This window comes from Pleurodeles waltl, chromosome 12, assembly GCF_031143425.1.
Source record: "Pleurodeles waltl isolate 20211129_DDA chromosome 12, aPleWal1.hap1.20221129, whole genome shotgun sequence".
Classification (NCBI taxonomy): Eukaryota; Metazoa; Chordata; class Amphibia; order Caudata; family Salamandridae; genus Pleurodeles; species Pleurodeles waltl.
Window position 1 is genome coordinate 590,996,573 of NC_090451.1, and position 23,826 is coordinate 591,020,398.

At 43.0% G+C, this 23,826-nt stretch overlaps 1 protein-coding gene across 1 annotated transcript in view; it reads left to right on the forward strand.

The window, feature by feature from the left end:
* The window catches only part of TAGLN2 (transgelin 2), a 136,293-nt gene extending 112,759 nt beyond the window's left edge, over positions 1–23,534 (forward strand). Inside the window, exons 4-5 of the mRNA XM_069217766.1 lie at positions 16,910–17,012; positions 22,371–23,534. Coding sequence (XP_069073867.1) covers positions 16,910–17,012; positions 22,371–22,512 — 245 coding nt within the window. The 3' untranslated portion in view covers positions 22,513–23,534. The remainder of the gene's footprint in view (positions 1–16,909; positions 17,013–22,370) is intronic.
* Positions 23,535–23,826: the final 292 nt, after the last annotated feature.

The following is a 23,826-nucleotide window of genomic DNA, read 5'->3' on the forward strand; positions in this document are numbered from 1 at the left end:
TGTCAGTCTACAGTGATGTGCCCTGCCCTACTTGAAGTGCTGAGAAGGATATGCGCCATGCCAATGCGAATAATTGGAGCTCCGTTGAAGACAATGAAGTGGCTCCGGGTTAACAATAGCGTTCTGCTCCAACATTCCAATGCTTTTCTTAGTTTCTCCACTTTTAATTTAGAACATTCTTCCCTGAGTGGGTGGAAAACTCTAATATCCTTATTTCCATTCTGCCTTGGGCTGTACTGGTTGTTAAAAAGCATCTCCGGACTAGAACTGTGATTTAGCTCCTTCACCAAGCCACATAGACCTCGGCAGTGGGCCATAAGGTTATATTGTGACATGCTGTTTTAAATTCTCACAATGGGAATTTAATGACAACAGATTAAGCTTGAAATTTTAATACAAAGGCTTATGTTTTGGACTATGCAGTTACCTGTAATGCAGTGATGACCTTTGTGAGTATGAAATAATCAGTGGCATGTTAAATATTATTTATTGATCACCTAGTCGGTGCAGTCATTAACCGCAACACTTTTGAAAACCCCCCCTTCTCACGTACGTTAAGAGCTTTCATGATTCCTTGTTCCACGTGTGGGTAGCCGTTTCGTTTTTTCTTTACATTTTGCAATATGTAGGCCTATGGATACCATTATAAAATCTGAACTAAGTCTGGGAATGCAAAGATCAAACCAAAACTTGGGGAGATTTGCATGGACCTGAGAAACTTGACGTCTCTGAAGGTACAGTGACTAGAGTTGTATTGTGATTCATGGGTACATTTTCTAATTGTGGTCAGCCTGATAATCCTAGTCTATTAGTATCATTCTGTTAAAAGCAGTGGCTGTTTATTTTTCTTGAAAGCTTGATAATTTGTACATAAGGGATATTTGACTAGGATTACTAGAAGACTCCCATGTTCACTAGACATCATAGATACAGCCCTCTCCCTTATACAAGTCACTACTGTATTCTGGTAGTTCAATTTTATTTGTTTCAAACATCTTTATTTGGTTTACCACGAAAACATAAAAGGGTTAGAAAACATTAAAATTTTTATACATTTAAAATACAGTCTCATCTTTGCAGAATGCAAGCTTCGTAGCCATAGAAAATCCATCAATGCAGCTAATTAAAACTAAATAAAAATAGGATTGATCGAGGGTATAAAAAAAGAGTGCACAGCAATAAAACAAAATATGTATAAGATGTTAAACATATACCAATTGACTTCTAATTTTCCTAACCTTCAACATGTAGCTAGCAATAGCCAAACAAAGGATTGGTGAGTGCAGTTGCTGGACGAAAATGAGGGCAAGTTTGCACTGTCTAAAATTCAGATTTTGCAAGGTCAGAATAACATAGCGCCACTTAGTACCAGAAAATAAAACAACAAAAAAGTGAAAGTTACATTTTGTAGAAATGCTGTCACATGGACAGGCTGGGAGAACCGTCTGATCATCGTAGATCTAAGGAAATGCGACCAGATAGTGGGCTTTATGCAGAATGAACCTGGTGCATATAAATCTCTGCTATAGGTATGCAACCAAATATAGATAGGGTTCAATCCTTGGTGAGGATGTCAAAGGTAAAAGTGCAGTGACTGTGCGCTTAATGCACCCCTGGTAAATTCACACTGTATCTCAATAACTGGTGTATAGGGCCTTCAGTGTGGCTTTGATCATAGAGTGGGGTGCCCTCAGGATTCACAAAATATTCTTTGATGCCTAAACTCAGACAGCGATAAATGTGCCAGTGCCCAAAGCGCCCCTCTGACACACTCGGCTGCCGCATTTAAATAGAATATTGAGACATCGTAATCCTAAATCCATCTTGGGCCTCTTCAATCTCTTTACAGCCACTCCCTTCCCCTTCAGCTCACTCTTGCAGCTTTCTGCTTTCTTCCGTTGTGATGCCGTTCTGTCCTTCTTTTTCTCCATCTTTCCCAAATGTGTCTTTCGTTCACAGTAAATCCCTAATGCTGAAAAATAAGTGCCGGCCCTAAAAAAATAAGCGCTGGTGGACCCCATCGGTGCAGTTTAAGCACTGGATGTATTTCAGCCTAGGAATTATATAAGCGTGTTCAAGCATATTCAAGTAAGTCACAATGGCGCTATTAGGCTATGGTCTATATGGAGTGCCATAAAAGCAGTTGGACGTAACTTCATGAAATCCTCCAAGTAAGCCATCCTCATTTCAAGGTGACACACACAAATAGAACAGCTGTTGGGTACAGCCAACAATCTTCTAAAACGGGCATTCTCAGTCTTTTGCATTGAGTCGACATTGACATAACCCTGTATGTCAGTCCCATAAAGCAGCGCTGATGCACATTTTGACTTGTATATAATAGACATCTCTTTTAGCAGATTGGTACTGAAGATAGAGTCAAAACGAAATACTGAATTAATTGACTGTTCAAATTTTAAAGCCCTCATTTTTTTAAGGTCCAGCACACAAGCGCTGCATCCCTTTTGTAACCTCTCTTTGGGCTTTTAACCACGCTCATGGCACGCTTGTCACTTTCGTTGGTTAGTTGACTTGCTTTTTAGAAACTGCTTGCTTTCATTAGTGAAAGGCACGCATTCGTCATGTCTTTTCCAGTGTTGACCCCCTCTAGCGCACCGGCCACTACTGATGACACATGAGGCTTTTTATTTTCCACACAGTGCGATTGGGCTCGTTTTTTTCTTTCTTTCAATTTATGTGGCAAGAATAGTCCTGTTAGGAGTTTAGAACGCTAATAGCTCTAACTCGAGTAAATGCGAGACCCGTTTCATTGCAAATGCTTGTTTCAAATGTGACCATTTCCTGACTTGTCGAGCTATACACCCAAGTAAGTAAAAGTATCCACACCAGCGATATTAGTACCCTTGATAAAATGTGAGTAAATCCCCGGGTCATAGTAAAGGTCTTGCTATGATTACCTATTAGATCCAGCGCATCCATAAAAACTGAAAAGTTTTGTTAAATTCTGCAGTTCAACGCCAGTCTAGGCTAGCAAAATGGTGGTGTCTGCATACAGGAGTGCCAGTGTTAGGCGTGACTTTACCTTTGGCACATCCTTTGCGCCTTTCGCTAAAGTCTCTTCAATATTATTAATATAAAATTTGAAAAGAAAGGGGGCCAGGGCACATCCCTGCCTAAATTCTTTTAAAAAACAGAGCATTCTCAATTGCACCCTAAACGGACTTTAGCTGTTGAACTGGCGCCAAAAAGGGAAAATTAATAAATGAACCCCCCATTTCAATCATAACAACCCAGAATTTGGAGTGGTTGACAAAGTGAAAGGTACACAAAAGGTCCATGAAGACCAGGAAAATAGTGCCCTTTTTGGCTTGTGAGTATTTATTAATTAGAAGTTTAAGATTGAGGGTTGAGGCATTGTTCCTTTTGTACCCTTTTTGGAAACCATACTGTATGTCTGACAGAAATCCTGTGTCTTCGGCCCACGTTTCAAATCTTGCGAGGAGAATGGACCCCGCTACTTTTATCAGTGAGAAATTTAGAAGGGAAATCAGTCTATAGAAATTGAGTTAATTTTTGGCAACTTTTTTGAAAATGTACACAATAATTAAAACAGATTAAGTTTGCAGGTGTCCAGTTCTAGCGGCAGCATTTAAAATGTTGGTCAGAAAGCCACGGCAAAGATCTAAATCAATCACAAAAATGGCCATTGGGATACCATCGGCCCTGGGACTTTACTTTCCTTGACTTTGCAATAACCAGTGAAACTTTCTTGTGATGAAAATCTAGAGAAGGGACTGAGGAAAAAACGTGTTCAGTCTAGCTTCCCTAGTAGTACCCCGGTCTCCTTGAGATAGTTGATATGTATTTCACTAAAAAACCCAATCTAGAGCTGAAATTAAGGTTTCTATGACTGGGTAAGAGTTCTCCCTAAGATGCACCGAATTTAAACCATGCCAGAAAGTCAAGCTATTCTTTAATTTGCCAGCTTCCACTGACTTTTCCCTGGCTTCCTCTTTGAAGTATTTCTTTCTCTCTAAAGTAATCCTTTATAGAAGGATCTGCATACTATCACTATCATTTCAAAAAGAAATCCTTTTGTGCGAGCACCAGTGGATCTTTTTAATGCCTCAGTAGAGCCGGCCAATGGCCGAGGGACACACTGTGGAGGTAGTGCGGGTGTTGGCCATTAGTCGTCACTCACTAAAAGGGTTATAATGTAATTGTGCAAAATTTGCCCCACAAAATCAGCAGACTTGAAGTTCACAACAGTGCAGTCTCCAGGAGACAATTTCTTACCCTTACACAGCCAGAGAACCCTCCGAATCGTTGGCATGTTGCCACATAATTCATCTATGTAAACCACTCTTGACCCTGTCCAATGAATTGATTTGTTTCGAAGTTCTTCGCAGACTTCATGTTAGTCTTAATAAATTAACCAACTGTTCATAAAAACCAACACAACAGTTATGGCCTCAGGATGTAATTGTAGAAATTGCGAGCAACAAGCCTTTTCTGGGTTAGAGTAAACACCCTGGGTATGCTAACAGGGTTGCTATTGTCTTTACTTCCGGTCTTAGTATGCTGCTGTTCTGTAGTAGGCAAATTCAGGGCAGATGAAGTATTAACAGTCTCTATACAATTATTCAGATTTGCTTCATCCTTGGATAACCTGTTGCTGACCTCATCACGTGCACTCCTAATATTGTGCTCGATATTAAAGAAATCTGTGTTGATTCTATCCAAAACAGTACCCAGAGAGCAGCCGATTGAATTTAATATCACTACTATATCATCCGTACCGGAAACGCTTACCCCAACGATTTTGTCTCACATGGTTGCTGATGGCAATGATATAGTTTTGGGATGAGTTATTCTATTAGCAGGCTTTTTTTAATAGCGAGTCCATAGGTATACTAAGTGGAGCACAAACTAATAGTTGAGTCTGTTGCAACACAGGGGTTTTCACTTCTAGTAGAGGTCGAACTAATCAAATTGCCTCCTGGTGCAGTACCTGGTGTGGCAGGGTTAGTTCGAAAAAGGAGTTGCGTCTGCAGTTGCTTTTTGTGTGATGGAAAGATGCACCTCAACAGTGGCAACTTCCTTATTAATTGCACCTATGGCAGTAGTTAAATCAACTATTGAGGTCGAAGTCAAATTATCCTTACCCAGTGCAGAAGTGGTTTGATTTCCTGTTCCCATGTCAATCTAGGAGTACAAAAGTAGCTGAGGTTAAGAACTAAAAGAAGGGGCCAAGGGGATGACACAACTCAGACTCTAACGGGCTCTGACAAGATGAGATGGGCATCCTGGCCTGGTTAGCGGAAAGGCATCCCGGTCTGCAGGCTCTTGATGGTGCTTCTAAAGCCCTGGTCGATGGACCCCCCCCCCTGTACACCTCAAACCCTCCTGAAGCAAGGTGGCTCCTCCATAAGGGCAGGGGAGCACCACCCCCCCATCTCCCCCAAACTGTGTTTATGATCGTTTTGGGGGGAAGGGGTGGGCTATGGGGTGCCGAGCATCCCCCCCCCCCTACCCCTCAGAGCACCTGTGTGTTTGGCCAGCCATCTTGGGCCTGCCAAACACACATGTGCAGAGGGCTCTCTCCAGCCCAGCAACTGTGTTGCTGGGCTAGAGAGAGCCTGCACAGGCTCAGTCTGCCTGGTAGTGCCCTGGCTGGGCGCACCCAGCCAATCCGAATGCTGCTCTTAGCAGCGCCAGGATTGGCGCATTGCAGGCTTGGGAGCCTGTGGCTGCCTGCAGCGAGGAGACGGAGGAGCAGAGCGGCGATAAGGTAAGTGTATTGTTTCTTTTTAAATTATTTCTTATTTAATGTAATTCTTTCCCACCACCCAGAGCTCCTAGAGCAAGGGCTTTTGGGCAATGAAGTCCCAGAGCCATGGAAAGGTCACACAGCAGCACAGCGTCCCACTCTGCGGACTCACAGAGGTGCTTATGAAGCTATGGTCAATGGACACCCCAAATCTCCACCGCATCCCCAGCCCCCGATTCCTCTTGGGGCAATAGATCTTGGGTCATAAAGTCAGAGTCCTGGAAAGCCCACACAGCTCTGCGCCATGAGCTGCGGGCTCGCGGTGGTGTTTATGTAGCAATGGGCAATAGAACCCTGCCCCTCCTGAAACAAGGGATCTTGGGCAGTGAAGTTTCAGAGCCAAGGAAAGACCACACAGCAACAGTGTCCCATAATGTGGGCGTGCAATAGCGCTTACAAAGCGCTGCTCTATGGACCCCCTGCCCCTTCTACAGCAAGGGATCTTGGGCACTGAAGTCCCAGCGTCCTGGAAAGCCCATACAGTAGCACAGCGTTTGGGTGTAGTAGTCTTGGTATGCTACTAGGGATACAAGCAAATTAACACGATCATCAACAAGTACTTATAAAAGGCAAGCCTAGGATTGCATGCATGTGTCCTTGGGAAACAAAGCTAAATGTTTACCCCACATTTGCCACAGTGCCATGGCATTTTATTTTTTAGTTTGAAAAAATCTAAATAGCAGCAATCCAAAAACTATATCGTGTTATGCCCTTCGTTACTGATGTGAGTTTGTGAAATGGTGTGTGGTTGGTAAAAGTTTTAAATCATCAGACTCGATACAACCAAATACGTCTCATTGAAGGCATGAGGAAAGCTGTCCCAGTTTTTATTGCTTTGGCTTCGATGCATCATTAGCGCAGTTATCACCTCGGGCGAGCCAGCCTAAACTTGTTCTCGAACTGTCCGGGAATCATTGTTATTTGGAAGATGAGCACACTTCTATGTGAAAGCCTTACAGCGGGTACATGCAAGGTCGTCCCTCGAGTTCCGGCTGCCTAGATGAAAACACTCCAGTGTGGCCCATCTCAACACTTAATTCCCAGCGCGCATCCCTAATCCAGTGCCAATTTAATCTGTTCTGAATCACAGATTTTTAGAAGAATAAGTGATCTTAGAACTCCCTCAAAGTGAAAAGGTTGTAAAACAAGCTACTTTTTGCCTTGGTTAGCAGAGCTGAAACACAATTTCCCCATTAATTTCATAAACAAAATGTGTTTTTTTCAAAGGTAATTTTTGAGTGTTGAAAGGGAGGGGTGCAAGAAATAAAAACACAAGCACATATTTTCGTCACTCAGTGACTGCTCTGAAGTCTGTTGTTGAGACTCAGGCAAGGCTGAAAAGCATCCTTGACATAGCTTCCTTTTTCAACAGAAAGTTTAATATTATTCTGATATGCATAATGCAATATACGTCAAACAAGTCTGTAAGTCTAGACTACGTTGTTTAGGGATAAGGTACTACTGAGTCTAAGGTGCATAACAGTTATAATTATTATTATTCAGAGATACATTGAGGACTTGCAGAACCTGATTTATTACTCTGTCACAGAAGGACGCAATTGGTACACGATTTCTTGTCACATAATATGTTTAATAATGACTATCAAGTAAGTACCTTTAGCCATGCACTTTGAATAAATCACCCATTTAAACGTTTGGGTATTATCCCACATTTTGTACAGGATTTGCTGTTTGAGGGCCACTTAAAATATGTTAGTAATCCAGGATTTCTTTCTTATATTGGAAGTAGATTACTACTTTTTTTAACATTCTTTTTTTACTATATATTATCATGTTATTTACTCCTTTTTTGACAGCAGGTACAAGAGGACTTTGCTGTTCTTCTTGCCTCCTCAGCCAAATGTCTAGTGTGCTGTGCTATGTCACAGAGCCTGGCATGAGAGGTCACAGAGCCTGCCTTGATTTCATGAGGAAAGCATCAGATGGATTCTTCATTAGATGTAGGAAGGTCATTGATAAAGAAAATCCTCTTGAATACTATTTGGCAAGCTGATTAAAACATCCTGTACAAGGTCCTTGAATGCCTCATGCCTTCTAGGCTACTGCTCCCATACTCTTTGGAACACAGTGGCACACGTTTTAGAGCGTGTCCTGGACAACCTTCAGACATCCCTTACTAAAGCTATTCAGATGGTCATGATGTAGCAACATTCCAAATACATTCTGGCTTGGATACAACCAACTGCTTAGATTGAGCAATAGGTACGAGTGTGGCACTTCGGCGCCATGCCTGGATGAGGTCTCCGGGCTTCTCTGAGATGGCCAAGCATCTCTCATGGATATGCAGTTTGTTTTTTGGGACAAAGCAAATTCAGCCCAGGAACGGTTTGAAGAAAGCATGGCACATTCCTTAGATCTTTTTGTTCCCACCAGAAGTCTGTTACGGAAGGTAAAAAAAAAACGTGTTCACCTGGTGCCCACCCTGTGATTAAGTAAAGCCACCTTAAAATGGTGATATGAAAACCCTTCAGCTGAGTAAGGTAGTCTTCATTTTCTTGACTCAAGAGCCACAAGGTGGGAACAGCTGAACGCCTCAAATGGCACGTCAGCAGTCAACCTTAGGGGGAGCAAGGAAACCTGGCTGAGGCAAGTTATGGTAACGTCGCGCAATGATTTCTGTTCCACTATGCTTGCCACTTGCACTATTTATTTGTACAATCTTTAAAATCTCAGTGTTTATTATTTGATTCACTTCCAGTTTCATATGACCATAACATTCCAAAGAACCATAATCAGACTTCCAGTTATCGTAATCTTCTTTATCTTCCAGCATTGGTAAATGGTAAGATGGGGATGTCTCTTTGCCTCTAGTAAGGTTTGACTTGGAGGCAATATGGACTCGGAAGAATGTAAATTAGCAAAAGGACCATAAAATTGACTAAGACGTAATCAAGAATCTTCAGTCCGCAACCACCATCAATGCTTTTCACCCATTACCAATCACTTGTAAAAGCCATTGTATTGTTCATGGTGTGTGATGCTTTCATACTTTTGAATATATGAACACTCTGTTATTGTATGCCTAAAGAAACTTTCAAACACTTAAGCTTGGACAAACTCCGCCTCTGGTACAGCACAGAATCAAAATCTGTTTTGCTGTATTAGTCCTTTGAGCTCCCAATCGCTCAGACCATGCCCAAGGCAATGGCAGCCGAGTTTGCTTCTTCCTGTAACATTTTGGTAATTCAGTGTATCTCGTAGCTAGGGAGTCCCATTCTGTAACATGGGAAAAAGATGGCTAAAAATTCGACAGTCTCTAAAATGCCTCAAGGCTATTTCTTATGCAAGATGGGCTTTGATTCGGGGTGTCTGATGGCTAGCACAGCATAGGCAGGGTAGCAGGATCTAGCCCAGTCTTATGAGTAGACAACAGGGCTAAGTGTTTCCCACAGACATGAAAGGTTCCATGTCGATCAGCTGTGCCAATAGTACTCCAGAAGAAAGTTAAAAAAAGATAGGAAAGTGGTTGGCCCAGTCAGTGCGGGAAGGAAAGACGTCGTTTTTTGTCATTGCACTCTACAGTGATACTGCCACTTCAGTTTCACCAGCCAGTCTGTGGGCAGTACGTGCAAGGTGAAGAGCATAGAGCAAAATCTTTTTATCGGGTAAGTGCATATCCTGGTCAGAAAACTGCATGAGAGTGGTGACAGAGTTACAGTCAGAAATGAAGCGCACATGTGTAGATAATCACACTGTACTTCATTTGAACAGGGCTGAGACCACGGGCACTCCTCCACCAGAGTTCGAGCTAGTGGGCACACATCCAGCAAGAAGAGAGGTTTATATTGTGTTCTGCTTGTACTGCTCCGGGAAGTGCAGGAAATTGTCATCCTTGTAGAAAGGTTGTTCCGGAGGTGTGCAGCAGGCTCAGTACCTGTCACTTGCCCCTTCCAGACATAACCATTCAATGATCCAGCCAAAAAAACTTGCAGAGAAGAGGGCCAGCCTGGCCTAATGAGAGATCAGATGCACTACGGGTTTCCAAAGCAGGAACATTTTGGGTTGCAGGTTCAGGAGTGTTTTGTGTTGCAGCTACACCGTATCTCAGTCCTGTAGTCTGCTTGCAGTGACTCGTGGATGTAGGGAAGCAGCCCACAGCACTTGACTGCAGTGTTCATGATTAACAGGTTATGGTGCTGGTGTTGCCATTGGGGCTGGAGTGCTGACTTTTGGTAGTTAATCTTGATATTTAACCAAAGTCCTGGCTGCTGATCATGACCGGATTTAGTAGAGCTGGAGTATACTGCAGCTTGGAACTGATAACAGAAGCTGTGGAGACAACAATCAGTTGTTTGCAGTATTCTAAAGTCACATCATCATTCCGGTGTAAATTGAGTACAACTGGAGGGATGGTGGGAGGTATAAGCCCTCTCACCATGATCTCATACAGACTAAACATAGTCTTTTAATTAGGGGTGACTCTAAATAACCAGAGTGTCAAAGGCAGAGCATTGAGTGTCTTGAGGCTTTTCCCACTGCAAATCTTAGATATTTTGGTTTTCAGAGGGATTTTAGCGGTGTTGCACAATATAGGTTCTGGATAATGCATAATATCATGGAAAGGTTTTGGAACAGGAGGACACAAAATGAGTTTCTTTCACTCCTTACCCTTAGGTGGATTCTAAACCTGGAGATTAAAATCTCAGAGTAGTGATTTGGCTGCTGTAATTGCACCAGCTCGAGCACCTGGGTAGGCTTCAGTCAATCCTGAAACATGCACACTAAGTTCAGTACATACCCATAGGAGCAACTTTGGAGCATTTAGATAAGGTCAACTTGCACATGGACTGCAGGACCCCTGGGAGAGGCAGCTCGAATAATTTTGACACCCTTTCCAACATTGTAGGCTTTGCAAGTAGCACAGGTACGACAACTCTGCGGCCACTCGAGAGGATGCAGTGTGGGAATCTATAAGTGCCTGGAGCACAGATCATGCCACCTGTCATAATCTGAACAGCACCTTGATATAGTCAAGCTAAAAAATTCAGGGGTGGCACGGAGGCAATCCCCTTTCCCTTTTCATCACTCCACACCGAGTTTTTTTTTAAAAAGGTTTTTTTATTGTGTTTAGCCAGGTGCTCTTTTCATTGTGTAGGACACACTTGTGCAACTCGGAAATAAACCTTAAGGTGGGCATGAGGGGCGGCTCTGGATAATACATAATACCTTGCACAGGTATTATGCTGTTGGGACACCTACAGAATGAATTCCAAATGGGGAGATAGAGCAACTTTTCAGCAGCACATTACTTGGGTCTTCACCGTCCTCCTCCCTAACTCTTAGTTTGTTGTTCTACTGGGGGCGCATACTTGGGCTCTCCTACCCTTTGGACGACTGCTCTGATGCACTGCTTTAGAAGGGTGGGGAACAGAAAAAGATCACATTCGGAATGGCAAGTGGTGTCCTATCAGCATTTCATCTGCTGCTTGTCTTACCACCCTCCTGCTTTCAACTTGTATCGCTGTTGCTTGCCACACTGCCTGTGTGGAGTCTGCCTCTGCCCCACCTGCTGACTGGCACTGCTGTAATCCCAGGTGCTGCCAGCAGAGCACACCCAGCATCACCTGCCAATATAGGGAAACTTAAAACTTTAATGCATCCTCCCACTTTTCCTCTATTGTTTCAATACTGTCACAAGTCATTTGGGTAAACAAATAAGGAGGGGTAGCACAGTACAGGCACAAACGCAACACTGCCCCTTAAATGGTTTATTTTCTATCTCAGTTTCTCATGTTTGCTTTCAGCTCCTGCACCTGAAATTCCTACTTTTATTTCATGGCTTACTCATACTCATTTACGAAGTGTAGGAAACTGGGCTTCTTTGCAGATGCAGTCCAGGGCGTGGCACCCCCACCCCCTGCCCTGACCGGAGACCCATTTGGTACCAGGACAGGTGGGAAATTATATAGTCAAGAGATGTGTTGCACTTGCAGGCTGAACACACCCCTAGCCAAGGTAATCCTGAAGTGAACATGAAATTAAGAATTCCACCATCTTGTGGTCGTGGAATTAGGAATTCTGGGACAGGGGAATGCTCACTCCCCACAGGAAGTGGTCATCTAGGGAGTGTAGTGACCCCAAGGGTAAGTAGCCCTTTGGCTAATTCCCTTCACTCCCCTTACTGACCCTAAATTGAGTATTTAGGGGACCCACTGACACCAGGAAAGCAGATCAAGTCTGACTCGACCACTGGGACCTGAGAAAGACTGAAGATGGACCAAGGAGAGAAAGAGCAGAAGACCTGCACCAAAGATTGCTACTAAACCCTGCCAGGCAGCCTGTGCTTTGAGAGTCAAAAGGTGGTCACCCTGCCCAAAACCCTTGAGGACTGGCCAACACCTCAACAAACAGTGAATATCTCCCTTTCCCTTGGAGCAGAGGAGCTGCTGCCCTGTATCTGCAGGCACCATTTGCAAGATCCAGTACTCTGTCCCTTTGGCCATCGGGCCCTCTGATGGATTTATGAGCTAAGAGAAGACTGTTTGGAGCCGAGGACGTTAGCCCCATCCTTGAGACATTGACCCCTCCCGGAGGCTTCCTGCACATTTACCTGGGGTAATTGCCCCTTGCAGCAGCCATGGCTTGTTAGTGATCCAAACCGGACTCCAACAGCACCAAAGCAGACCTACCATTAAGGGACGTCTGGATCTACAAGACCATTCAAGATAGGGGCCCCACTTCCCTGTTTCCCCTCTTCACTAGGTCACCAAGACCCAGAGCCAGTCTCTGATTACTGCGACCCAATGCCTCAGAGCACCTCTGCACCTGTGCCACGTAGCCCGTGTCCAAAGGAGTCAATATTGCCCACTGAGACCCTATGGAGCTGATCCCACCCTTGGGTTTGGCAAGGCTGAACTCCCAGTCGCCACCTGCAGGCTCTTTCTGCAAACCACCTCTACCGCAAGTGCCCTGGTGACAAGAACCTGACACCTCAGGGCACGTCTGCACCAGGCCACCCCAGCTCGAGGAGAAGAGGACCAAAGGTGTTCCTATGTCCCCGAGCATCTCAAGAACTAAGCCCCCTTGTGGGCTCACCCAGACTGGCCACCAGCTTGCAGTATCTTTCTGACCGGACCGTTCCCCACTGAAGTGAACGGGCCACCCAACGCCGTACACACCTGTGCACCAGGAGGCCCTAAAGCCTCCCGAGGTGACCTATTGGTGTGACCTTACACTTTGTCCCATACTCGCCTTTAGTTCCAGAGCGTGGTCCTGTAAGTCGCTGTTAAGACATGTGGCGAACATGTTGTTCTCCCATAGGATAAAGTTACCACACCAACAAATTGCACTGTCAACTTTGAAACTGTAAGAATTGATATCTCGAAAAGTACTCACCAATTTCTGTTTATCTTTGTGTCTACATTTTTATATAAGTATGTGATTTTTATAAACTGGTGTTTGGATTTTTTTTATTGAGTGTGTGTCTCACTTACAGGATCTATGTGTGCGACAAATAAGTTTAACTGCTGTCCCACATTATCGCAAAAGAGAGCTTTTAGGGTTTTCATTTTAACCTTGGTCATGTTTTAAGTGTCACCCTGGACTATCTGCACAGTGTCCCCTTACATTGTTTCACTACATAGATAGCCAGCTTCGTACAGAATGATGACCATTGCTCTGGACTAGATTTGTTTATGTGGGTCTTAATTTTTTTTTCTAAAGTTTATTCAAGCACTCAGTATCAAAGGGGCCTTCTTTTGGAAAATACTCCTTATTCTCATCACCATTGCACCTTACCCAATCCTGAATATACCATACCTGCTTGTGCATTTTCCATTTTGATGGTACATAGAATGAGTGGGAGTCACTTAAGATGGGGCTTTATGTAGTTTACATTTTTTAGCTCATTTTCCTTACTAAGCTCCTGTTCATAACCAGGTAAACGTCTATGTGCCTGTTAGCTTTGTGCCACTGCCCATCCTGTGGAGGGGGCTGAGATAGATGGAGGGCAAGGGTGGGGCTAACCACTCTTCCCATCGGCACTTGCAGAATGTTCTAGAGTATGTTCACACTTGTCTTCTGACCCCTTTGCAACTGGAGACCACAGCCCACAGAGGCTTGCGGAGACTCCGAGGTGGCTACCTCCTCATACCTTTTGACTTCACACACTCATCGACACAGTACTGTGTCTTAGGTAACCATCGCCCATGCCCTGCACTTTCTAGAGTCCCCTGCTCCTATGCTGTGGATTTCATGATTGCATTTAGCTCCATGTATCTTTTCAAAATACATTTTTTCCTTTAGTCACCTGCCCAACTGGCAAATCTTAACTCTGAATACTAAATCGCATAACTAAGGGCCATATGTACAAACACATTTTCCCATAGACACAGAATGGGCAAAACTGCTTGCTACATCTGGCCCTAAGTTCACTAATAAACACAAGACTTTATATTTCATGAGATTTTGATTACATGGCTGCTATCAGACCTGATCAGCAAGCCAAACACTGGAGCCCGCACCAGATTCCCCAGTGGAGAATCCTTTATCTTGCCTCTTGTACTCGTGACTGTTGTGGGGAGCTTGGTCCAGCTCTGGTCACTGCATGCTGTCAGGTACAGGCCTACAGCACAAGGTCAGTCAAAGGAAATCTTCTTGAAAGGATTGATACCAAAAGAGAAATTAATAGTCTGTGAATCATAAAATCAACCGAACAGAATTTACCCCAGCATGGCTGAATGTAACACACATGAAGTAATGGCAAAGCACTCATTTGTACTCTAGTACTTGTAAGTTTCGAATAGACATCTGATTTATTAAAAAAGGAACACATTGGTGTCTAGACCGAGACCATCAGTACAAGTGACCTTCAAATAGCAACAATAATATGAAAACATTTAGTCTAAGCAAGCTAGTTTTCATTATCTTGCCCTGGTAACAAAGAGTTGTGGAAGCTTAACACAGAGACACTTCTGAACAATGTTCGTAGAAATCAGAAAAACATGTCTGAAGCAAGCTAATTGTGCTGGAATGTCTGCTGCTTGGCATATAGGTGTGTTCCCCTGTCATGAGGGTCCAACTTCATGTGTATCGTTTACTGGGGCTTTTTGGCGCTGGTGTCATGCTGAGCATGTGTAGAAGGCCTGCCCCTCGCTATGCGAGGTTTCTGATTGCCTTGAAACAGTCTTGAAAAAATAACATTATTCATGCTTTCACCTTCAATGCTGGGGAACAAAAGCAAAGAGGGGCATCAAGGTGGGATAGAGCACACAGGGAGATGTGTGTGTAACGTCACAATCATGGCCAGAATCCCTTCCCTGCATACTGGATTGAATTGTGAAGCAGTCTGTGACTGCTTGCCCTCGCTACATGGGGAGTTCGGTATGGAAAGGGTAGTATCTAGTCCAGTGTCCCAAGCCTTGGCACGAGGGACACCAATTGCACTTGACCTCAATCACTATGGTTGGGGCCCCCTAGCCCTGTTGCCCTGTGCCCCCCCCCCCCACCCATTCCCAACCCCTTCGCCCCCTCAACCCGACCTCAACCAGATCTGACAATAATGCAATGATTTCTATCCACATGCGCCTTATCACTGTTTATCATTGTAGTTGTTCAAGCGTATCATTGTCTGGTGCATTTCAGGTTAATTGTCACTTCCATTTCAGGAAAACCTCTCAAAATCAATTGACATAATTACCTTTTTGAAAAGATAAAAGATCTCGCCAATACAACTTCAGTCCAGTTGCCGCCATATGATCAGTTATCTAGTTGTGCACTTAGAAATGCAGGCAGGTCTGTCGTTAGGTGTGCAGATATTGTGACATATAATGAGGACAAAGTGAATTTCTACCCGAATTATCATGAAACAGTCCATATTCTGTCGTCCCTCATATTATAGGCAGACACATAGGGCCATATGTACGAAGACATTTTCCCATAGACATATAATGGGTAAAATCTTTGCTACATCTGGCCCATAATGCCTACCAATGCCATCTGACTTGTGAGTCCTCACCCTTCCGCTTAAACCAATAATGGAGCCTTGGGTACCTCCTCTAGAGGGTTTGCTCGGTGCCATGGAGACTGAATAAGGCATGTGGCCATGATTCTACAGTTGCTCTTGCAGGCTTAGTATATGACGGCAACTGCACTCCGTTCTGTGGGTATACAGGTTGCTTGCTATCTCGTGTTCCACAGAAGACCCTCTCTACATAAAGCAAAGCAATTAAATTCCATATTATGCTATATTTTATTGAGGGTACAATGAACTGTACTGGTACATCATCTTACTGTAGCCTTGATATTTCACTCCATTAATGTGGTGGCCAGGCCAGGAACGTTTTCCTGTTCACTAATATCCTTTGACAGATGGTGACCTAAATATAAAACACCATTTTAAGGCCTAATGCTGGCCTTGTAATGGTGGGAGTAGGTTCGCAGTGATGAGTCTCGGAAAGCTAACCATAGGAATGCCCCTGGAGCCTACTGCAGTGATGCCCCTGGGCTAATCGGTTTGTTATCTAACCGTGCGTTGTGTAGCGGACTCACTCCACTAAACTGCAGATATGGGTGCCCCTTTATATCTGGACTCATGGATGGTGAGGGGTGCTGCCAGTAAATCAGGGCTAAGTTGCCCAAGACCGATGAGCAGTTATGTTACGCTTTGCATCTAGGATACAGTAATTTGGTATTAGATGCCGCAGTATGTTAAAACATTGCAGCCAACACCTGCTGAGTTCCTGCCCCTGCCTGCTGAACGTGCCCTTCCCCTTTCAGGTGATATTGTTACATTGAGTAATAGTGGAATCTGGTATTTACAGACCTTCAGAGCGACAAAAGTACTGTTTGAAGTTTTGCATCAAAAATGATTATATGTGTGTAGCATCCGTGTTGACTGGTGTATAGTTCTTTATGACCACTTGTTGTGGGAGTAGGCCTGTCTTGCTGCATCCTACACTATCCTATTAACCGCCAAAAACACTTGGTGAAAAGAATCCCTTATCTACAAAAAACTGTATTCCAAGCCTTTCCCCACAAAGCTAGAGCTATATACCAGGCTGTGTTTGGTCTAAAGTTACAATGTCGAATAAAATGAAGTTCATAACTGTGAAAGTGCTTGCATCTGGATTCAATGACGTCTGCTGTTGTGTCTTGCAGGAAAGGTGATGCCGAGTGTACAGAGGACCCTCATGAACCTTGGTGGGCTCGCAGTTACAAAGAGCGATGGCCGCTTCAAAGGGGACCCCAGCTGGTTCACCAAGTGAGTAGTTACATCTACCCCCAACACTTGGCAGAACTCGACACTCGCCGCCCTTGTGTTACAGAGAGATACTGCTTGGAATCCTGAGCCTATAGGCGTGGCCACTGGAACTATAGATCAGTGTTTTACCAAATTATATGGCAGGCTTGACTAACACGTGCACCAAGAAAGGCCAATTATGCTGTGTGATGCTGCACATTCTGTTGTAACAGTATTTTGTTAAATTATCATTTTAGCACATATTTGCACTCTCTGGGCTAAAGGATCACATCCGTACCAGTTTTACACCTGAATATTGCAATCAGCATCTGAAATGTCACTAGTACACCTTTGCAAAGGGTCAGTACTGTGTGTCATTTTTTTTCGTACCTTTTGATCCGTTTGAGCTAAGCAAAAAATATTCATGAAATATACCAGTTTTGCTACAGATGGTCTGTCAAGTGCCTAAAATCCATAATTGTGTGGAAATCGCAGCAGCTGCAAAACCATAATTCCAGTGGCCCCTCGTGTAGGCAATACTGGTGCATTCTTGGATTTTTGGCACATCTAAAGGAGTCTTCCAAGCTCAGTTTAGCTACTGTTAAGCGCTTTTAACCGATGATGAGCGAACTATTCAAATCTTGGGCTCCTTGCCTGAGGTGACTCGTAGGCTTCCCAGTCGAGCCGCTCTGTGCGGTTATCCGGAGTAACTCGCGTTATTCCCCGAATCTGTTTCTCAGTTGTATACCAGATGCCTCGAAAGGGCTCTTAACAAGTACAGTCATGCACATTAGGTAGTGTCATAATATATAGTCACCAAAATGCATGTTTTTCCAAACAAAAGTACATCCTGTCAAATGTTTTTGGTAAAGTAGACCCCTTGTTTTAATATTCAGTGTTGCTACAATTCATAGTGGCATACAAAGCATTGACGTTATTTTTCAATAACAGCTTGTGTCTTTTGTTTTTTAACACTGTTCTATTGCACAAATTCATGCCCATTGTATGTGTTCACCCGAAGACAGGCCTAGGCACAGTGCTTGCCTGTAAGTGGCTTGACATTTTGGGATTTTGGCGACAAATTCACATGCTTTGTAGCAGCAAGAAATCAATGCTTGGTCAGCATATCCCATTCCTGCCTTGTAGTGAGATCTTTTGTCTTGGCATAGAATTGGTACTATAGCATACACAATGGACCCTCTCTTGGCAGTGATAAAAAAAAAAGAAGAAATGTCTCACCTGTAATCAAGACTGGCTTTAGTGCAGGTGGTGCCCAGTGAGACGGTCATTTTTTGGTCGACATCGCCCCCGAAAAAAAAAAAACACACACGACCCCGGCCAGCCTGACTTTCTCCTCGGATTCCCTCACTACCACGGGGAAAAAGTGTCCATCTTTTCATAGCCTCTTTCACATACATTTCATTTGTTTTAAATCACTGGCAAAGGCTGGCTTTACTAATAAGAATGTATATCTACCCAAAGGAACCCTTGCAAGCAACATTAGTTACAGATAATGAAGAACTGGAGGGGAAAAAAACATAATGTTGTAACCTATTTTATGCTGTTTGCATGCAGTTCGTAACAGTTCTGTATTAGGGTTGTATCTAATGAACTGCAGTAACAATAGAATCCCTGTGACAAAAGCAGTAATCAACATAAAATACAGATCTGTGATCTGCACTGTACGTTGTCTTTGCAGCAGGTATATGAACCCTCTGCGCTACTCTATGGAGAGTCAAAACTGTCACTAGACAGAACTCCGAGATCTCTCTCTAGAAGGAACATTATTCACAAGAGTTATCTTTACATTTTTATTGCTGCCTGAAAGCTGGATGCACAAGGAACTCTGCAGCAGGTGTTTTTAATTGTAAGTTATTGCTAAACAATAATTAGGGTCAATTGTGGTTGACCACAATTAAGGTCAGCACCTTAAGGTCGGCGTCCAGTGCAGCTGCACCAGTGACACTGCCCCTGCCTGTAATATCTGTCTACGGGGAGTCCTTATATTTTTCTGCACATATACAGCCTCATTAAGTGGTGATGGTGGGGCTGAAGTAAATAATGTAGTCCAGTAGCTCTTCTCTTGTTCTTAAGCATTACAGGTTTTGGTCCCAGAATAGAGAATTGCATGCAAGCCCGAAATGACCTATGTCTTCTTATGCACGTGGCTCCTGATTCCAAGACTTTCTCCTGCAGGCATTTTATAAGGGGTGGTCCCACATTTGCTAAAACTTGAAATTGGGGAGGGCAGTATATTTTTTTGCCTGACTTGTTATTGTGCTCAGGGCCTGCTTAGCCACATTTCTGTGAGGCAATATTTAGTACGCAATATTTTGGTACCATACACAGGTGATGTCTGGCTTAATGGGTGGGATTACTTTGTATAATTCATTTCAGTTTTTGGTAAGGTTCCACTGTGCTATTAGGGAAATCTGTATGGCCTATAGTAAAGGGGAAATTCAGAAGAACTGTGATTAGAAACTAAGCACTGATGTAGTGCAGTAACCATACAACACTCACCGTTGATTTTAACTGTCACTGCGGTGAAGCACAACACTAGACTATCAGGCAGCTTGGGGTTCTGGCCTCCTTTTAGGTCTTCTTACTCTGCTCCTGTTCCTTGATTTGACACCCCTATTTAATAAAGTTGACACGATTATTTTTAGTGTACTACGGCTGGTGGGTTTTCTACATTTCTCATTGGGTATTAGGGTTGCTTCTAAACTGCTCTACACTTGGTTCGCATCTGCAATTGCCTGGATGCTTAGCTGTAGCCATGAGATGAAAATGAGCTTTTGTAAATCCATCTACAGAGAAAGAATGTAACACTACAGCCTGAAACCCATTCTTTGTTAAAAGTTATGAAGACAATTAAAGAATACATGGTTCAGTTTAATTTCCTGAAAAACTGTTCAGCCATTTGTGGTTCCTTCTTGCTGCCTACTTTTTTTTTAAAATGTGTACAAATTACAAGACTATTTAGAGGGTTACAACATTATTTTTTCAGGCAGTACCTGCAGCAATATTTTTATAAAGTGAACTTCCTCAGAAATTGTTCCACCAATTAACAGCAAATAAACTGGTGAATCCAACCCCCTTGTTCAGGTTGTTGCTTGTGTTTTAAAGTTTAGTGAGTGTTTGTCTTGTATCGAGGTAATGCCCAAGTCCTCCCTCTCTCTTGTGCATTAGCAGAGACTATCTTAGAAGCTAGCCTTCTACACTAGCTGCACGAGTGAATATATTTTTAAATTCGCGTCTGGCGAATACGTACGAGTTATCCATTTAGTGGATATTGGTGTCAACTCAGGCTGTATTTTGAAGTGCTTTGCCTCTGAATCAATTAGGCCGCTTTATCAGAGGGGCGTGGCACTAGAAACTTTATAATGATGGTGATTGGCATGTGTTTCAGTCAAACAAACGCTTGTGAATGCGTTCTGATGGTTAGTCAAGGTGTCATGTTTGGTGTCTGGCCATTGTGTGCAGTGTTTGATGGTTGTCTTGATCAGAAATTCATGTGAAAAGGTTGGTATTATCACACCTAACGTTAATTCAAATCTGGATCTACAAAAACAAGCTTATTCTGTAGTGTGGATGGCAAAGCTATACTGCTTGTAGTCCCAGCAGTGTTTTTTCAGCAGATTGAAGCTACACTGTGTAGCTTTATATGGAATTATAAAATTCTTCGTTGAGCTGTGGAGTTTCTGAATCTCTTGCTCAGCCCAGGAGGTTGAGCTCCTCCCATCCTAAAGCATTACTACAGGCCCGCAGGGGGGCATTGAATTTTGATGGTCGTGAGTATGAATTTCGGCATTGTGGACGCTAAGGCCTTTGAGTGTTGCATTTTCCTCCTTAGTTACGTGGAATCACGTTTTACTATAATAAAGTTATGATTAACACTCAAAAGAATTTTACTGACATGGAAGCTATAGCATGAATATTTTCAAATCCCAGAGTTTACTAGATAAGCAGGATTTGCTGGTTACCGCCGCTCCAACATTGCTATTTGGGGTTGGGGATCCTGTCTTCCTAGTCGTCGGCTTGAAAGGCCATTAGAACACGTTTATAGGAAAAATTAACTCTGAACAAGTCCAGAATCATTGTGGCCTGGTTGAGGTGGATTTTTTTTAAGTATGTATAAATTTGGATTCATTGAGCCAAAGTCCATTCGTGTTTATAAATTTGGAGTCTTTCCATTTATTTTAACTGCTTTCCTTCCAGTGCAACCAAGGAGGGTGTAATAAGGCATTTGCAACACACAACTGGTAGGTGGGTAGAGCATCCGAGTGAGGGGGTCATGTTGTCTGAGGTGAGGGATTGTGTCACTTAGGGTCATTTTTTTGTTAACTCTGCCAGTCTGAAGATGCAGCATAATAAAATTAGATTGATTTACATTATACGCCTACAGAGTTTGTCATTGGTGATGTAGATTAGATTTAACAATGTGGAGAAGAGGCTGCCAATCTAGCCCACTTGTTTGCTTTGTGTAGCATGCGCCAAGAGTTATGTAGATATAGAGATATATATATATATATATATATATATATATATATATATATATATATATATATATATATATAAGGAAATGCAGTCCATGGTTTGGACTAGATTGAGTCCGTCATACTGGGGTATTCAACTCTGGACCTACCAGAATACGAATGTGTAGTTTCCACAACAATAGTAATGGAAAGACTGTGTATAACGAGACACTCGTTGGACACTGAATTCCCACATACTCGCTACTGGTGGAAATAGCTATTTTATTGAGTGCCACTGACAGGCATCTGCATAGCATATGGTAGGGTACAGTGAAGCAATGCTATATAATGCGACATGATGCAGCTCACTGGTTTTGTAGAAATCCATAAGCATTTAATGTGTATGATCTATGTAAAGTGATTTTATATTTTTGAAACTGTGTGCCTACATTTGAAAAGTAATAAACAAAAGAGGAAATGTTAGTGCAGAAAAATCAAAGTATGCAAAACAACCTTTAGGTGTTGAGTCCAGTTCATTAACACCATGGTGAGAGATTTGTGGTCCTGTTGAGATGATCGCGTTCTCATGGTTGTCAGAAGTGTGTGTCTGATGAAATCTAGCCCTTTGCAGAGCGGGGATGCTGAAAGACCCTGCTTGTCTAACCTAGAGATGTTTTGTTGCTCATATGAGGGAAAGGAATGGCAGGCTGAAAATAAGTTGACATGATTGGGTCTTGTTCAACTTTCCTATGTATCAGAAGGCCATAAGAAATGGGACCGTGTAGTGTTCAGACAAGTGGATGAATGTTGATAAATTGAGCATCCTAAAGATTGTCTAAAACTGTTATAGGACAATTAATGTCCCTGGGTCACTAACATTTCGCTTTGTTACTGCTTATTTTAGAAAAGCTCAGGAAAATCGCCGGGACTTCTCAGAAGACCAGCTGAAACAAGGGAAGAGCGTGATTGGGCTGCAGATGGGCACCAACAAGGGAGCGTCACAGTCTGGCATGACTGGCTATGGCATGCCACGCCAGATCCTCTGACCAAAACCACCTAAATCTCGGATCTTGTGTGCTTTCCCTTGCCAAATCTTTCCAAGATAATAATTGCATTGTTTTCTGAACTCTTCTCTCACGCTCTCTGGTTATTGTTCAAGGTGTTCCTGCAGATACCATATCCACAGTTTGGAGAAAAAAAATACACAGCTTCCTTTTTAATGAATCTATGGTTTCAACCCTCAGTTGAAAAGTACCATGATGCAATCGGCTTTAAAGAACACGTTGACATGTTTGCCTGCATTGCTTAGGTTAGCTATCTTTGTTAAAGTGAAACACTTTGCCTTAAGTAAGCCTCTGTTTCCTTATTAAGATGAATTTTAGAAACTGAATGCTCACTCGTAGTTAACTCTTGTTTTCAGGATAGTTGTGAGACAAATGCTCACTTGAGGTGTGGCTTTAAACAGGGAACACCAAAGACCCCCAAAAGAAATATCCAAGAGGATTTGTTTGACAGTGACCAATAAGTCTCAAGGCAACGGGTGGTAGTGTTATCTATGCTTGATGCTGTTTCTCCGACTACCATCATTCCATTGCAGCATTTTAAAGTCTATGGACTGCACACTTTGATTCTTGCGCTCACAGCATTTCAACATTCCACGCAGTGAAACTCTGCTCTTTGGCGTTGAATCTTTAAATGTTTTGCATTATGGTGTCTGTATATGTATTGTTCGTATGCAAGGAGGAACCCCTTGGATGTTGGGGGAAAACTGTTTCTCTGTTGTACAAACGATATTGAATGTGTGTTCGTTTTCAGTTTGGGACTGTGGGTGAAGATGGGATCCATGGCATGAACAATGTTTTTGACATTCTTGCCCTCAGCAAGATGTAATCCATGCCTGTGAATGGTGATCGGTAGGAGTCCAGTCTTTTGTGTGTTTTAATCCCATCTTAAAAGGCTTCTCTAAAATGAGCCACACAACTTTGCTGCCTGTATTATTCTCTTACTGTGGTGATATGCTGTGGAATGTATTCTGGAATAAAATAAAGATTGCCCAGTCTATTTCTAACTGAAGGTGTGTAGAGTTTTCAGTGCCACCAGATAGTAATGTAGATAAGTGTGTTGAAATATATTTTCTTAGGAATGGTAAATGTTTCTGTTCGATGGCATATGTTGCTGCAGATACACATGTTTGGCACAGTCCGCTGCCTGGTGTTGGGCTCGGAGTATTACAAGTTGTTTTTCTTCGAAGAAGTCTTTTTGGTCACGGGACCGAAGGACTCCTCCCTCCTCTGCTCCATTGCGCATGGGCGTCGACTCCATCTTAGATTGTTTTTTTTCCGCTGTCGGGTTCAGACGTA